Genomic DNA, 18,601 nt, shown 5'->3' with positions numbered 1-18,601 from the left:
GAAACTGATAACTGCTGGGAGGTTGCAGGCAACCCCGAGTTGCAGTTCAATTAAGATTACAATTCGTCTCGGTCACAAACCGTAGAGTTAAACTACGGTATGCGCCTACCCCCCGGACAATTCTACTGTTTAAAAGAATCATGTCGCGAGGGTAATATACGTAGTATATTTGTAGGTTCTGTACCACAACCTCCATCCTAACTTCTTTTCCCCTCGAGGAATGAGAATAAGGATTGGAGATCGACCGCCTTCGTTCTCTAGTCAAGAGAGTGAAGGAGAAGTCTTTCCCAAAGGAAAGCTTCAATGGTGAACAGAATACCGAAGACGATAGTTCAAGCCAAACTGGAAGTTCCCGTCCGTTCTTCTCTATTCCAGGTTAATCGCCTACTGTGAGATATCTTCTTTCAGCAGCAGTCTCCTTCCAAATGCTAGAAATTACAGAATTCGAGCATAAGCGAGGTTCCCGATTATCGTGTAACAATTATCGGGGATTCTCGCTCACTTTGGACCGTGGTCTCGCCTAAGTGTTTGGAGATCGTAAAAAACTCGAACACTCTGAGTGCGCTAGAAATTCCGTAGAATTCTAAGCACTCTGCGAAACCCCCACCGAATTCGTCAAACGATATCGGCTGGTGGTCCTCTCGATTCCCGTAGAAATCGAGAAAGGGGCAGGATCCCTCCTCAACGACCGGGGCTTACGTCAGGTAGGACCCGAAGGTCCCCCCGGTAGTGCAGCCCTAACGTGGGATCTTACAGAGAAATCTCTGTAGGATCCCTCCCCTTTCCCTCGTAGCCGTAAGGAGAGAGGGAATGGGGGAGGAATTGGATACTGGCTCGCCTTCCCAGCGGAACTAGCAGTTGGAGAAGAAAAGGAGCAGCCATCGCCTTATGGCGATGGCCTCTCAGAGCCTGGGAAAACGTATCGTCAGGAGAAAACGTTTTCCCGAGGAGGGTTACGAACTCATACTGTAGGTAAGGGTCTGCCGCCACTGTGAACGTCGTCTGGGTGGGGCTGATCGACACCTGACAGGAGAGAGCCGATTACCGTCCTCCGACTCATTCCAGTCCTCGTCAAGGTCGAAACCTCTCAGGAGGACCGAAGGGGTATTCAAATACGGTGTCGAAGACACGTAAAAACGCCTCTGTCGCAGTAGAGGAGGTGGAAGTAGCTTGTTCGACCAGCCAGAACTGAGAGAGCCTTCTTGTCCGGAGACGAGAGACTACCTGGTTCAACACAGTCGGCAAGCTCCGATCGCGGCAGACCCACCGTCGATTTGGGTTCCCTCTCGGGCCCCAAAACGACTCGAGCCGAGACGTGGCTCTGCTGGTGGGAGCGGCGATCCTTCCCCGAGGTCGTTGTGCTGACGAATCAGCACCTGGATCTCGGAAGTCACAGCATCTTGCAGAGTAGGACCGTTAAGCCCTTCGAACAAGAGCATATTCCGAGAACCTTCCTCCCTAAGAAGGGGGAACAGCGACAGCCCTCTCGGTCTTCTCCATCCACTTGCGCATACGTCCTGCCAGTCCAAGAACCGTGCCTGGCACGTAGGGCGTCGTGGTGGGATCATGAGGGGCGCACCCCTCACGATCACTCCTCAATACCTCGCTCCTCCCGGTGTAACCCGAGGAGGTTGAAGGTACGGGAGAGGCAGACCTGACGCTCCCTCCTCGCTCGCTGGCAGAACCAGCAGGCTTGGAGGGCTGCAGGCGATCGTCAACCCGCGGTGGCGATCGAGCTGCAGGCCTGGTCGAACCGTCTCGCTGTGGAGAACGGCTGGACTGAGCACAGCGGCCCCGATCTCGAGTGTCAGAAGAGCTGGTGCTGGTTGCCGTACCCGATCGCTCTCTGTGAGAGCGACGGTCAGGCGACCTGCAGGCTCCACTGTCACGGTGAGACCGTGGTGCTTGTCCTCACGGCACGTCACGTCGCTGGTTCCAGCCGTAGCTGGCACCCGGCGAACGGGGGGACCTCTTCCCAGCCTCAGCCCGTGGCCGGTCGTGGACCGTCACGTCCCCGGGTGGCCAGCTGGTCGCCGCGAGAGCGAGAGCTGGTTTGGTGAGAGTCGCGTGAGCGGCTGTCACCAGTCTTCCGCTCCGTGCCGTGAACCTGACGCTTGGAGCGAGCTCAGAGGTCTGGTTCCTGGCTGCACGGTCGCTGGTAGGCGACCGTACACTCGGTACCTCTCGTTCCCCACCCCCGCACAGCACCCATGTACCCAACAATAATAATAAGAGCCCAAGAGCAATCGTGCCCTCGGCACCGAATGCAAGGGCATAAGGATCAATTCCCTGACTGAGCGGAACTTGAACCAAATAAATATTGATGCAATCAAAAATAAAAGGAATAAAATGAAAAAGAATCTTGCATTATGATTCACTTCACAATGAATAAGGGCTTGGATCGAGCGCATTTGCGCCCTCGGTACCGAGCGCAAGGGTAAAAGGATCCATTCCCGATTATGAACGGAAACCTTGATCCATAATGAATTGATGCAATCAAAATATATATGAAAATGAAAAAGAATACTGCGCTTGCGATTTCACTTCATAACAAAATAAAAGGGGAAGGATCAATTCCCGGGAAATAGCGGAAACATTGATCCAAGTAAATAATGCAATCTCAATAAAATATGAAAATGAAAAAGAACTGCACTTGTGATTTCACTTCATTCAATAAAAAGGGGAAAGGATCAATTTCCGGGTAAGAGCGGAAACTGATCCAAAATGAGTATTGCTACAATCAAAATAAATATATGAAAATGAAAAAGAATACTGTACTTGCGATTCCACTTCCATACAGAATAAGTTTTCGTGCCGAGCGCATTCGCGCGGCAACCAGCATACAGGTCAAAAAAAATATAATGAAAAGGGCACTTACTTACAATTTTCATCTACACATTTCCAACCAAAATATAAGCTCGGAGCGAGCGCTCTCCCGCCCTCGGCACCGAGCATACACAATACGAGGATCATTTCTGGGAAAAATGAATTCCCGCACTTACGCCCTTCAGTCCCGGCACTCGGGTAATCGGAGGGCGTGGAGAAACCAAGATCCTTTAATTCACAATTGAATTCAATGGAAATAAATTATGAAATGATTGTACTTACAATTCAGTTTCACTAGATAAATAGAAAAAGAAAAACACAACCATGAGAAAGCAACGACGATGAAGCGGGCAGAGAGCGATGATCACGTCTACACGCCAGCAGGCCGAAAGCAAAAGTGGTTTGTTACCTACCAGTGGCTCGCGCGCCTGTCGGACAAGCAGTTAACTACCGAACCCCTTGTTCAAAGCTTATGATCCATCTGCTGCTAGTACCTTCCTATTGTAAAAGGACCGAAGGTTTGTATGCCGTGTCGGAACAACTCAAGATTAAAAAAGAATCCCAAGATAATAAAATAATTGTAAAAATAACACGCCTTTGAGTCCCAAAAAAATCATTCTCTCTCTCTCTCTCATTCTCTCTCCTCTCGTCTCTCTCCATCTTTCGCGATCTTCAAACGTCCCCTGCGCTCGCAGCTCTCTCAGTCCGTCCCGTTCTCTCTCTCGTCAATCTTCTCCTCCGCCTCCTAAGCATCCGTCTCAACTCCCACCGCGACGCCCCATCTCCTGCCACGTACGCACATCTCTCCTTCGTTCTCGAACGTGTCCCTCGACAACTCTCACATCTCCGTCTCTGCCTCCTTCATCGTCGTCATTCCTCGTCTCTCTCTCTCCTCTCAGGAATAAATACTGTAATTTGAGTCTTTCACCCACGGGTATCAGTAAATGTGTAGACATTGTGTGCGTGTTTAAAAAAATGTGCAGTACACACACATTCCGATGTTTCGGTTTTTGGAATTTTTCAGATTTTGGAAATGTGAGGTCAGATGCATAATCAAACAAACATCACTACTGCAGCAAAAATGATATTGTTATGTTACAATAAAAAGTTTCATACATACTTACCTGGCAGATATATACATAGCTAAGAAACTACCCGTCGTCCCGACAGAAATTCAAATTTCGCAGCCCCACGTTACAGGTAGGTCAGGTGATCTACCGGCCTGCCCTGGGCGGCAGGACTAGGAACCATCCCCGTTTTCTATCATATTTTCTCTCTTCCACCTGTCTCCTGCGGGGAGGCTGGGTGGGCCTTTAATTGTATATATCTGCCAGGTAAGTATGTATGAAACTTTATTGTAACATAACAATATCATTTTCTACAATCAACTTACCTGTCAGATATATACATAGCTGATTGGCACCCTTCGGTGGAGGGTAAAAGACAACTTTTATATGGAATAGACAGGTAAACAACATATGTTGTAGGTATAAATAAAACCTTGGTTCCTACCTGAGTTGGTGGTAGACTTCGTGGGTGTTTGCCAGTAGTCTGCATCACCTCAAGAAACTTTAGCGAGATATATGATCTATGGCCAAGAGTTCTTGTGGGTCTGCCGATGGGGTCTTATCCGCTTACTCGGCAGAGCCTAAAAGGACTTTGTCAATGGGTGCTGATCCACTTATATGACAATACACCTTATGAAGGAGCACACAACCAATCCCGACCACCTGATCCTAACCATATGTTAGAACTAAGGATTGTTCCGAGTTATCCCCGAACTCGTCACAACAACCGTAACTCAAAACCACTACACACACATACAGAATTTTCAAAAAAAATTATACTCATCTAATTGGATATGACAAGCGTCTCTTACTGAACACAGACGGCCGCCCGTGCTAAACCAAGTCCTCCATTGTTCGAAGAGACTCCAGACCATATCCAAAAATAAGAAAAGTATATACATTTTAAGGATTGGTGTCGGCTCCCGTACCCAGAATCGTATCCGCCGATACGAAAGGACCTAGAGAAAAAACACTTCTCATATGTCACACGGCCAAACGCTCTTTCAAATAATGAGATGCAAATACTGAGTTGCATCTCCAAAATGTCGTATCTATGATGTTTTTTAAGCGACATATTCTTATAAAACGAGAGAAACGTCGCTACAGCTCTTACTTCATGAGCTTTTACTCTCAGTAGTTGTAACTGTTCGTCAGGACAGACCTTATGAGCATCTGTAATGACGTTTCTTACAAAGAACGCCAGTGCATTCTTGGACATCAGTCTTGTGGGGTCTTTTACCGCGCACCAAAGACCTTGTCTAGAGCCTCCCATCCGATGCTTTCTCTGAAGATAGAACTTCAGAGCTCTAACAGGGCATAGAGACCTCTCTGCTTCTCTGCCTACGAGACTCGACATTCCTTTGACTTCGAATGACTTAGGCCAAGGATCGTGGGATTCTCGTTTTTCGCTAAAAACAGGGTCTTAAACGAGCAAATAGCCGAGTCTCCCTTGAATCCTACTTTATCCTGCAGAGCATGTAATTCACTAATTCTCTTTGCCGTAGCTAAAGATAATAGGAATAGGCATTTTCTAGTTATGTCTCTAAACGATGCCAGATGAGGAGGTTCGAATCTTTCCGATGACAGATATTTTGAGGACTATACGTCTAGGTTCCAGTTCGGAGGTACTGGTTCCTTAGACTTTGAAGTCTCAAAAGCCTTATGAGATCGTGGAGATCTTTAATATTTGCCAGATCTAATCCTCTGTTTCCCTGAATTACAGCCGAGAGCATACTTCTGTATCCCTTTATTGTGGATACGGCTAGATGAGATTTTTCTCTCAGGAATAGCAGGAAATCAGCAATTTCCGCTATAGAGGTAGAGGAGGAGGACAACTTCTTGGATCTACACCACCTTCTAAATACCTCCCACTTCGATTGGTATACTTTCGTAGTGGAGGTTCTGCGTGCTCTCGCGATCGCGCTTGCCACTTCGCGAGAAAAGCCTCTCGCTCTGACAAGTCTTTCGATAGTCGAAAGGCAGTCAGAGCGAGAGCGGGGAGGTTTGATGGTACCTCTTGAAGTGTGGTTGTCTGAGAAGATCCGTCCTTCTTGGTAGGGATCTTGGAAAGTCTACGATCCACTCTACCACCTCCGTGAACCATTCCTGGGCCGGCCAAAAGGGGGCTATTAACGTCATCCTCGTCTCCTTTGACGCCACAAACTTTTTCATTACTAACCCCAGGATTTTGAATGGGGAAAAGCATAAACGTCTACTCGAGACCAATTTAGCAGGAAGGCTTACTACCATAAGTGCTCTTGGATCTTCCACGACCGAGCAAAACACTGGGAGCCTTTTTGAAATGAATGTTGCGAAGAGATTCCACATGAGGAGTTCCCCACAGAGACCAGAGATCGAGACACACTTCTCGTGTAGTGTCCATTCTGTATGAAGGACCTGGTTCCTCCTGCTGAGGCTGTCCGCCTCACATTCCTACCTCCCTGTACGAACCTTGTCAGCAGGGAGATGTTCCTGTGAGACGTCCAAAGTAATAGATCTCTCGTGAGCTCGTAAAGGAACGAGGAGTGCGTCCCTCCCTGTTTCCGAATGTAGGCAAGTGCGGTGGTGTGCCACGTTTTACTTGCACTACCTTGTTTGACACCAGAGGTTCTAGGCTCTTCAAGGCCAGATGTACGGCGAAGAGCTCTTTGCAGTTTATGTGCCAAGGACACCTGTGCTGTTCCCAGGTGCCTGACACTTCCATTATGAGCCTAATGTCGCTCCCCAACCTCTCTCCGACGCGTCGGAGAACAACACTAGGTCTGGTTCTGTGTTGTTAGAGAGATCCCTTTGTTCTCTTCCAGAGGGAGCAACCACCACTGTAGGTGTGACGTTTATCTCCACTGGAATGGGAAAAATGTCCGACAGTTGTCCGGTTTTCCAGCTCCAAGACCTCTTGAGGAAGAATTGAAGCGGACGTATATGAAGTCTTCCTAGAGGGAAGAATTGTTGTAGTGAGGAAAGCGTCCCCAGAAGGCTCAACCATTCCCTCGCCGACGTTTGTTGCTTCTCTAAGAAGAGAGAGACTATCCGCAAACCTTTTGCGATTCTCTCTTGCGAAGGAAAAACTCGAAAACCCCGAGAATCCATCCGAATCCCCAGATAGACTAGGTCTTGTCTGGGGGTCAGCTGAGACTTCTCGAGGTTCACAAGCAATCCCAACGCTTTGATTAAATCCAGAGTTAACTTTAGGTCCTCCAAGCACTGTCTCTCCGATCTGGCCCTGATGAGCCAGTCGTCCAGATACATAGAGACAATTCACTCCTTTGAGGTGAAGAAACCTCGCCACATTCTTCATCAGGCTTGTGAAGACCTGAGGAGCTGTGGACAGGCCGAAACACAAGGCTCTGAACTGAAAGATCCTTCCCCCGTCATGAAACGGACGGTACTTCTTCGATGAAGGGTGGATCGGGACGTGAAAAGTAGGCGTCCTGGAGATCTAAAGACACCATCCAATCTCCCTGACGTAATGATGCCATGACTGAAGCAGAAGTCTCCATGGAGAACTTCTCCTTCTGAACAAATTTGTTCAGAGAGCTGACGTCCAGTACTGGTCTCCAGCCTCCCGAGGCTTTCGCCACCAGAAAAAGGCGATTGTAAAACCCCGGGAGTGTTGATCCCGTACCAATTCTATCGCTCTCTTGTCCCACATTTGTTCCACCATCGATCGAAGAGATCCCTCAGCACAGGATCCTTGTATTTGGCTGATAGTTCCCTTGGTATTGACGTTAAGGGAGGAGTGTTCAGGAAAGGGATACGATATCCCCTCCTTAAGATCGCCAAAGATGACGCAGTTTCTGCATTTATCAGTGTCCAGGCTTCCACAAATTCCAGGAGCCTGGCACCTACTGGTGCTTGGAGGAAGAGAATCTTCATTTTCCTTTCTTAAAGGGACGAAAAGCAGATCTACCTCTCTTCTCTGGAGCCTTCCTCCTTGTGGGAAGGTCTGGAGGTCGGACCACCTCGAAAGGGCTGCACCGTTGTACTGGGTCCTTTCTTGTCCGATGCAGCAACAGGTTCTTCTTTCTTGCTGACTGGCGTCAGCAGATCCTGAGTTGCCTTCTCAGTTAAAGAATGCGCAATGTGCTTTACTAACTGAGCAGGGAACCAAAAAGTAGATAGAGGCGCATATAGAAGTGCTGCTCTCTGAGCATGTGAGACTGCCTTTGTTAAGAAGGCGCCATATACAGTCCTTTTTCTTTAAAAGACCCTGCCCCCAAACAAAGAGGTTATTTCAAAAGATCCATCCTGTACCGCCTTGTCAATACAAGACAATATGCATAACAGGGCTTCAGGTTCGATTCCTTCCGAATCATGGGCTTTCTTGGACATCACCCCAAGGACCAATCTAAGAAGTTAAAAACTTCCAATACACGAAAGAGTCCCTTGAGGAGGATGATCCAGTTCCGAAATCCCCCATGTAATCCGTGCAGAATTGAGACTTGGACGCCGTGAAGCGTCAACCAAAGTCGAAAAATCTGTTTCGGTTGTAGAAGGGAGAGCAATACCCATATTCTCTCCCGTCTGATACCAAATGCCTCTTTTCCAAGCTAATCTTGCTGGAGGCATACAGCAGACTGTCCTCACTAAGGTCTTTTCTTAGACTTCATCCATGCGTCTAAGGAATGTAAAGCTCTTTTCATCGATATGGTGGGTTTCATTTGAGAAAAGACGAAGGCTTCTTCGTCTTAGCACTGGAAAAGAGCGAGCGCGGAGAAGGAGGAGCGGCAGGAGTCAACTCGTCTCCGTACTCCTCAAGAAGTAGGTAGTCAACACCTTATAGTTAGACAGACCTTCTCTTCCACTATATTCGTCATCCGAGTTTTCCTCTAACTCGGGATCTACATGCTTCTCCGCTCTCCTTTTCCGAACGTTCCTCTTCTTGAGGAGACAAACTCCTAATAGGAGAGGGGCTAAGGGAATGATAATCCTTCCTCTTCCCCGCTCTAATAGTCTTTGAAGGCGTCATAGGCTTCGGCTTCTCTAGAATTTTAGAAGACGCTTCCCGCTTACATGACGCTTCCCGTTCGCCAAGCGTCATGGATGACGTCTTTTGCTGACGTCTCGATGACGCTTCGCGCTTGAAGACGCTCCGCTCTCCAAAGGCGTCCTACTTGGCGTCATAATATTGGACGGAGCGTCATGTCTATGCTCCGTTTCCAATGACGCGTCAAACGTCTAAAAGACGTCTTACGTCTCTCTGGCGTTACGAACTCTCGTAAGCACCTGTTCTCTCTCTAACTAGACGCTTCTGTAAGACGTTTAGCCCGTTTCCCGTCTGTATGACGCTTCTCGTTGAACAGGTGAGAGAGGACGAGACTTCTTAATTGGAAGCGTCACGTCCTTCCGACGTGGCGCTAAAACTCCCACTAGAGATGACAGTTGCTCTTGAACTGCCATGATGATCTTTCTTGACGCTTCTCCCACGTCCAGTGCATGACGTCTTTCGTCATCACTCGGGGGAGAAGAAGGACAAGGGTACTTCCGCGTACACTTCAGGTGCCGCTGACAGCCCCTTCGCTTTCTTTGCTAGAAGACGGTAGCGTCATCTGAGAAACGCTCTGGACTAGAATCTATGTCAGGCTTCATATGACGCTTCAGCGGTCTTGACAAGTTCGATTCCTTCCACCCTCGTTTAGGTGAGGGAGAGGGAGAGGACGAGAAACACTCGCGAAGGACGCTTTTTCTATAGCGCCCTTGAGCCGCCTGCCACGAAGCAGAGCTAGCTGAAGGGACGTCTGACCGTTGGGGATCCCCCACAACCTCCTTAAGGCTTTCGACTTTCCTTCTCCTCTGGGCTTGTGAGCTTGGAAGAGGTCTAGGCCTGGGAGCGTCGCAGGACGATCAAAACGCCCCCTCCACAACACTGGGAGAACTCACTTCACTGTAATGCTCACTTTCACCTAGCCTTACCTATTTGAAGTCGCCATCTTGGACTTCATGTCTCTAATTGTAGCTTTCAGATTGGCGATTTCCGATGCCGAATCCGAAAAAGCACTCTGAGAATGAGATACATAGGGAGAATCTACATCAGTAGGATTAGAATTATCAGTGAAAGGCTCAATAGGCCTTGAACTCACACCTTTCAATCGTCTAATTCTATCCCTCTCTAACTTCTTCAAATAAGAAGTCAAAGTCTTCCACTCTTCTGCATTCAATCCCTCACATTCCTTACAAGTATTCATACAGAACACTGAAACCCCCTACATTTACGGCATACAGTGTGGGGATCAACCGAAGCTTTCGGTATCCTCACCCTGCAGCCTACATTCAACACACATTCTCACACTCACCTTAGAATCAGACATATTAATTGAGAAAAATCCAAAAGAGTTATTCCAAAAAAACAGTCCACTGTAGCGAATGAACCAAAACACGATCCAAATACGTCACCAAAAAGCCGAAAAACGTTGATCAAAGGTTGAAAAATGAATCTAAGTCAGGAGGTAATAACAACAATGTTGATACCACCGCGACAGAGAAAATATGATAGAAAACGGGGATGGGTTCCTAGTCCTGCGCCCAGGGCAGGCCGGTAGATCACCTGACCTACCTGTGTACGAGTGGCGCGAAATTTGAATTTCTGTCGGGGACGACGGAGCTTAGCTATGTATATATCTGACAGGTAAGTTGATTGTATGAAAACATTTTTTCCCTTATTGTTTTTCATTATTGTTATTCATTAATTACAGTTTATTTAAATAAATATTAATATAATACTGTTAAATGAATGTGAGATAACTAAGATCACATATAACAAAATAGTGGGACAATTAATATCATATGTTCACTAATAGCTATTATTTTCAAAACAAACATTCCGTAAAACGCAAAAAATATATGTACATGACAATCAAAATATAATAATGTTTTGCAGTTCAACCTGTGAATTTTAACAATAAGTATGACTATATAATATATTTCACCATATCGATCTTGAAGTTGAAGTCGTAAAATTTTGAGGATGGTCCGGGAAAAGGATTGTACTTCGTGATTACGTATCGCTACAACACCATGTTGTATTTTTCATACCACTATATTGATGACGCATTGCTACGACACACTGGTATTTTTCATACCACTATACATTAAAGAAATTAAAATGATCATATTATATTATTGTTTTCACGAAGAAATAATTATTATATAAAGAAAATTATTGAGTAATTTTTGCCGTCAGCAGTCAGAAAATCACGAACATGGTAACGTTCAAAACTAGTGCCATCCACGGCATATGTCTATAAATAGAACAGAAGCAGAGGGCAGTCATTGGATAACAGATCTCCATGGCTACCAACCAACCAATCAGGTGTTAGTTATACTACTCTGTGAATTTCTTAGAATGAATGTTTTAAACACGCGAAGCTAACGATGATGTGTGCGTTTTGCATAACAATACGTAGTTTTAGTTTTTATTAGTGTAGTATTTTACTGATTACATGAAGAATAGAATAATTCCTTCTCATTACTTTGAATGCCAAAATGGTTTGAAGATTCTTCCGCAAAAAAAGAAAAAGGAAAACAAAAACCAATTACTTTAGCTGATAACCTATTTACTAACGCGATTGACATAGCTTCAAAACAAAATTCAGCTCTTTAATCTCTGAAAAGTGTTAATCTTTCTGTCTGCTGGTCACAACCTTTATATCCCGGCAACTAACAACAACAAAATTTGTTTGTTTGTTTTATCTTCCAATATGTAGGTATTTATTACCTGTAGGTACAGCACATTTTTTTTAACAGTATGCCCATACACACACACACACACACAAGTTGCGTGTGTGCTAATACCTATTGGTTTCAGAGACTCAAGTTAACACTTACAGAATAGTTGAGACGGGAGAGAGTTCATCCTAGATGGCCTTGGTTCATCTCTTTAATCTCCCGAGGAATGTCAAGATTGTTCCCTGCTCTTTGTAAATTTAGTCCATGCAAGACAGCAACAAAATTCATATTTTTTTCTTCTTCCAGATATGAATTACCCGTACTGCAACATTTTTAACAAGCATGAACACACTGCAATATACTCTCTATCTGTCTCTCTCAGAAAAGATACTGTCAATTCAATTTATCAGTATCTTTTCCTGATAGACAGACTGAGTAAATATTTAGGACTCCAAGGCTTGGCATATGTCAATTATTTTATTATCTTGGGATTTTTGGTTAATCTTGGGATTTTCCATGGTGAACTCTTGAGATTAGTAAGAAAATGCAATAATTTGAGTAGCAGCAGCTGTAGCGCACACCCAAATGGAATCGGGTAAGCCTGCCCCGCCAAACAATAGTATTTACAGAATGAGCTGCTGAGCTCTCTGGCTGGGCTGTTTTGGTCCTCCCACGTGTTTGATCGCATATCTGGCCACCAAGTTTATAACAACAACAGCGATAACAAACCCATTTCTCCCATTACAGATATCAAATATTATCTTTTCCGTTACGCAGAATTCTAAATAAATTACGTAAGTTCACGATTGATAAAGTTTTTTTATGTAATAACAAGAAACGGAGTCAGATTTTCTATCACCATGGCATCTCATTTCGGTGCTGTTGCGAATATTTCAACCAGTTCCACGTGCGTTTAAATCCATACTGACTGTACAGTCTGGAGGCAGTTCTCCCTCTACACATATGTGATTTTCTTAATATCGTAGGTATAGAATAAATTGGTGAGCAAGGAAATATGAAATAAAGCATAACAGAGTAAGTTTGACGAGTGAGAAAATAAACAATCGTACACAAACAGATTCTCTCTCTCTCTCTCTGACAAAATAATAGATAGGAAACAATGACTGAATATTGCTTGAATGCGATATGGCAAAGTTTGGCCTGACTGAAGTGTTGGAGTGACTTTGACACCGACTACAAGTTATTCCTGGTCATCTCACAGCCACGGATAGACATCAACCTCACAGCCGAGAAAGGGCATTCGTATACAAAATAATTAGGTTATCTGGAAAATGCGAAAACGCGGCCTATGTTGTCTCATAAAAAAAGCAGCTCTCCGCTCGGACAGCTGAGGATTTAGGAGAGAGAGAGAGAGAGAAGGGCCGAATAGAAGGAGATTAAAGTACCTGGGAATGAAAACCCCTTATAATCTTATAATTATAGCCTCGGGGTTTGTCTCAAGGACATTCAAAGGTCTGTCAAACACGGGCAGTTGTTGTTATTGTAAAATTAGCATAAGGGCAGATCTTTAAAAGCCACGCCAGAGAGCTCGCCACGGTGACAAGACTATACCTTCCATATGAAGATGAAATGATCAAAGATCTGGAAGATGACGAATATGACTGCCTTGATGGCGAAGAATTCAGAGCAGTATTTGATGATACGGACACGGAGAGCGACTTTGGAGGATTTTAGTTTATTAATTTTATGCATTTTTTTTACTTTAATAAATTTTCACTTAACTGCGTATCCTAAAATAAAAATAATAGTTCAAGTAACAAATGTTTCTTTTACCGAGTAAAACAAAAAGTAAAAATTCCTTCGGTATTGTGCCTTAATCAACTGATTTGGAAATTATAGATGGTTAGTCTAGAACAGTTAAACATGCTGTATAAACCAAAATAATGCAAATGGCGCACGATCGCTCTTTTGTATTTTAAAATACAATAGTAATATGAGAATGCATACAATATTATTGTATATAGTGAAGTACAAGTAAAGCATAACTTTTTAAAAGATCTACTGTTTTCCTCCGGTAGTAACTATCGCAATCTGCCGATTTGGGAAAGCATAGACGGTACGCTAATTTTATACCGCGTGTATGATGCGACCCCTTTAAAATTAGCTTCAAAATTAGGTTTCAAAAGTCGCATGATATGTGAGTATATACGGTAAGTGAAAATTACCACACCTACTGCTAGGCCAAGATTTGATGAAAACTGCACGTTTACTTTATTTCCTACTTTCAGAATTCAGGGTTCAGTGACTATGGTATATTATACACTGTATGTTCTTAATGATGCTTTGGTCCTCACCTAAGGTTTTCACCCCCCTCTGCTACTTCATGTTGCAATCCAGATGTTAAGCCACTGACAAATTCCTTCAGATGAGCTTGCTCCAATGCTGACCAAACTTTAGTATCTTCGTATCTGCTGAAAGGGTCTAGGTTCATTCGAAGTGTTCCACTAAATAGTACTGGATCCTGAGAAAAAATGAAAAATAATTTATGATATGCACTGAAAAGTGAGTGCAATTTTACACATCCACAAAAAATGTGATCCAACATTTTTGCAAACAATGGCTTCTTGGGGTAATGGGTAAGAACTTTTTTTATAGACACTAGAAACACATAAAAGACCAAATAAAAACTCAACAAAGGATTATTTGTTTACACTTGCAGCTTTTCAAATGCATCTGCACAACTGCTATGACTGCACAGGCGGGTAAGTTAATGCTACGGTTTTCCTGCCAACAGCCAGCATACTACAGTATCATGTACGGAAACTGACTGAAATTCACAATTCATGCCAAATGTGTATGTATAGCTACTGTGCTGTCGCATCTTCAAAATATGTAAATTGAATGGTTGTAAGTGAAGAGTATTTGTACATAGTAAAAATAATTTCCTTTAAGCTAAAAATCTGAAATGAAACTGAACCTACTAATATATCAATATCAGACTTTTCACTAAGAATCAGTTTTCACTAAGAATTAGAATACTACTGGTTCTTTCACAGGAAATTTCAGACATACAGTTATAATTACCCTATACTGTATACTCACCTGCTTGGGAAGTAATTTGTGAGCTTTTCCCCTAAAGATTCATGAAGACCGCCGATTTCTTTTAGATTATATCAACATTATCAATCACAATCTCTCCTCCAGCAGGTTCAATGATGCGAAACAGAGCAAGTGTTAATGATGATTTACCAGCACCAGTTCTACCAACTATACCAATCTGAAAGTAACATTAGCAATGTATAAATAAATGTAAGTCAATAGCTGTCATTCACAAAATCAAAATAATCCACGGTATAGAAGGAAAATATATAAATATCTGAGCCTATAATACCTTTTCTCCTCTTAGAATTTTGCAGTTAATATTTTTCACAACAAGATCAAGTCCTTCACGATAACGGGTCGAGTAATTTCTGAACTCCACCACTCCTTCCTCTGGCCAGTCCTACAGAAGATTGAAAGAAAAAAAAAGAAAAATGACATTTTTATGATAAAATAAGATTTTATATATACTTACCAAGTAGTTATATAGCTATAGTTTCTAAAACTGTCAGCAGCTAGAATTTTTAAAATTCACAGTAGTGCTAGTTTGTTTTGGTCAGGTAATACCCCCCGCCCACTATTGGGGGAGTGAGGAACTTTGATCATGTAACTACTTGGTAAGTATACATAAAATCTTATTTTATAATAAAAATTTCATTTTTATGTATGCAACTTATCAAGTAGTTACATAGCTGAATACCACATTGTAGGAGGTGGGATTCATGGATATGCACATATCTTTTAAAATTTAATTAATATAAAATATGTACTTAGTGCTGGCATCCATGCAAATGCTTGTTGGTTCCTTACCTGTTAAGAGAGCTGAACAGTTGATTACTGCCTCTGGAAGTCGCTCGTCTTAACTCATAGGGACTCGTCCTCTAAAAAGTGGGACCCATGCAGCTAAGGAATGTCCGTGGCTAGCATGGTCAACCAAAGGATGGCCCTGCCCAGGGCGCAGTACCATATAACACCATGTTACTAGAGTAAAAACATATCACCTTCACCATAACCATAATATTCATACATACTCCTAGTATGTACATCCATAGTACCTCCAGGCTCCCCTAAAAACTCAACAACCTTATTCAAGGCAAAGAGATAGGTTAGGAAGGTATGACTTCCTACACCCCCCTTACCCAATGCTAAATACGCACCCAGGGTACTGCAATTTTCAAAGACTGTCTCAATATCACGCAAGTAATGCGAGGCGAACACATGATTTACATTTCCTATACGTTGCTTGTATAATCGAGTCCAAAGAGAGATTGTGTTTAAACGAGAGGGATGTTGCCACTGCTCTAACCTCGTGAGCTTTCACTTCAAGTTTATTAAGATCAGTTTCTTTCACTTGTGAATAAGCATCTACAATTACAATACCTAAGAACGCCAGGGTGTTTTTAGACATTGGGCGCGCAGGGTTTTTTTACTGAACACCATAAATGATCAGATGGGCCCCTAATTTTCTCTGTTCTTTGTAAATAACATTTCAGAGCTCTGACCGGGCAGAGTAACCTCTCTTCTTCTTTTGGTCCTACTAAGTCTGAGGTTTTTGATAATGACAGAATGAGCCACAGTTTGGATGGAATCTTGTTTTTTGCTGAAAACCCCAAGGTTAATGCGCAAACCGCATTACCCTGTGCAAATTTTATTCTCTTGTCCATGGCTTTATTTCACTCATCCTTTTAGCTGTAGACAGAGCTACTAGGAAAAGGGTCTTTCTCGTCAAATCTCAAAACGATGCTCTTTGCAACGGCTCACATGGAGTTTCCGACAGCCACTTAAGTACTACATCTAGGTTCCAAGATAATATCCTCGAACCTTTGGGTTTTTCTATAGCAAAGGATTTAATGACATCTGCAAGATCTCTATTCGTCAATACTTCCAATCCTCTGTGATTGAAAACAGACCCCAACATTGCCTTATAACCTTTTGATAGTCGCAGTAGACAGATCCCTATCTGTTCTCAGATATATTAGAAAATCTGCTATTTCTGTTATAGTTGTCTTAGAAGACAAAACATTATGTTCTTTACACCAGGTTCTAAACACAGTCCACTTTGCCTGGTAGACTTTACTTGAGGATTCCCTTCTGCACTGAGCGATAGCTCTCGCCGCTTGTCTTGAAAATCCCTTCGCTCGTAAGAGTTGTTGAACAGTCTGTAAGCGTTAGGGACAGAGTGGACAGTCCTTGATGGAACCTTCTGGAGTGGGGTTGTCTGCATAGATCTGTTCTCTGAGGAAGTAACCTTGGCCAATACACCAGTAGGTCTAACAGATCTGGGAACCATTCCTGCGCTGGCCAGAATGGAGCAATGAGTCACCGAAATGTTGTGATGTGTTCCAAATTTGTTGACGACTTCTCTCACCATCTTGAATGGAGGAAAGGCATACAAGTCCTTGTTCAACCAGTCCAAAAGCACCGCATCAGTCGCCCATGGTTTTGGGTCTGGGGCTGGTGAACAGTAAAGGGAGACAATGGTTTCTTGCTGTGGCAAACAGATCTATCATAGGTTTTCCCCAGAGTTTCCACAATTCGAGGCAAACCACTGGGTTCATCATCCATTCCGTGTGAAGTACTTGCCTCCTGCCACTTAGTTCGTCTGCAAGTACATTGAATTTTCCCTAAATGAACCTTGTTATTAATGTGGTATGATTCCAATTCACCCATAAAAGTAGGCTTCTTGCCGTCTCGCAAAGAGAAAACGAGTGTGTCACTCCTTGTTTCCTTATGTACGAGAGCGCTATCGTACTGTCCGAATATATTGCCACTATACTTTGTTGTGAACTTTGTCCGCAAACTTCAACAATTCCAAGTGGATGGTGGTCAGTTCCTTCCGATTTATATGCCACTGTTTTTGTTGTGCATTCCAAATGCCTGATACTTCCTTTTCCCCCATAATCGCTCCCCAACCTTGATCTGATGCATCTGAAAAGAACACTAGGTTGGGGCTCAGTGGGAGGAGAGATCTCCCTTCTATAAGTCTGTCTCTTAACTTCCACCATTAAAGGTCCTCCTTTATTTCTTGTGTGATATGGAACATAAAAGAGTCCGGAAACTTCTTTCTGTTCCAGTTCGCCCTGAGGAAGAACTGTAGGTTCCTCATATGCAGTCTCCCTAGTGTCACGAACTGTTCTATTGAGGATAGCGTGCCCAAAAGACTCATCCATTCCTTTCCAGAGCATTCCTGAAGAACTAGAAATTTCTCTACCTTCTGTAGGCCTGACTCGATCCTTTGTGGGGATGGAAGAGCCCGAAAACTCACTGAGTTTATCTTCATCCCCAAATAGACTAGTTCCTGACAGGGACTTTCACCTGTTTATTAAGAGTCCTAATTCCTGATAAAGTCAGGGTTTTCTGGAGGTCCTCCGTGCACCTCTCCTTTGTTTGTGACTGGAGAAGCCAATCATCCAAATAAAGGGATATCCTTATCCTGACTAGATGTAACCATTTCGCAATTGGAGCTAGCACTCGGGTGAACACTTGTGTGGCGGTCAAAAGCCCGAAACACAGCGCTCTGAACTGGTATATTTTGTTCCTGAAGACAAAACGCTGAAACCTCTTTAAGTTTTGGTGTATTGGAATGTGAAAATGTGTGTCCCCCATATCGATGGAGATCATCCAATCCCCCTGATGGATTGATGAAAGAACAAGACTGATTCATCTTCATCTTGAACTTTGTCTTCTGCGCATATTGGTTCAGAGTGCTTACATCCAATACTTGGGGACAACGAACATACGATAGTAAAAACTTGGGGTTAGTGGCTCTTCTACTAACTCTATTGCTTTCTTTTGCAAGAGGGACGAAACCTCTTCCAAAAGGGCGATGAATTTCTTTGAATTTTCTGAGTAAGCTCTCAAAGCTATCAGAGAGCCTGATAATGGTGGCTTTCTCTTGAACGGAATATCGTATCCTTCTCTTAAAACCTTTAAGATACAAGGTTCTGCCCCTCTTGCTTCCCATTCTTCCCAAAATTGATGGA

General features: G+C 43.7%; 1 protein-coding gene across 1 annotated transcript in view; it reads right to left on the bottom strand.

The window, feature by feature from the left end:
• The window catches only part of LOC135196623 (multidrug resistance-associated protein 1-like), a 124,734-nt gene that overhangs the window by 11,502 nt on the left and 94,631 nt on the right, over positions 1–18,601 (bottom strand). The window contains exons 8-10 of the mRNA XM_064223463.1: positions 14,911–15,021; positions 14,689–14,796; positions 13,874–14,220 (exon numbers count right to left, since the gene is read on the bottom strand). Coding sequence (XP_064079533.1) covers positions 13,874–14,220; positions 14,689–14,796; positions 14,911–15,021 — 566 coding nt within the window. The remainder of the gene's footprint in view (positions 1–13,873; positions 14,221–14,688; positions 14,797–14,910; positions 15,022–18,601) is intronic.

This window comes from Macrobrachium nipponense, chromosome 18 (assembly GCF_015104395.2).
Source record: "Macrobrachium nipponense isolate FS-2020 chromosome 18, ASM1510439v2, whole genome shotgun sequence".
In the NCBI taxonomy this organism is placed as follows: Eukaryota; Metazoa; Arthropoda; class Malacostraca; order Decapoda; family Palaemonidae; genus Macrobrachium; species Macrobrachium nipponense.
Note: the sequence above shows the minus strand (reverse complement) of the source record. Positions and strands in the feature narration are given on the sequence as shown.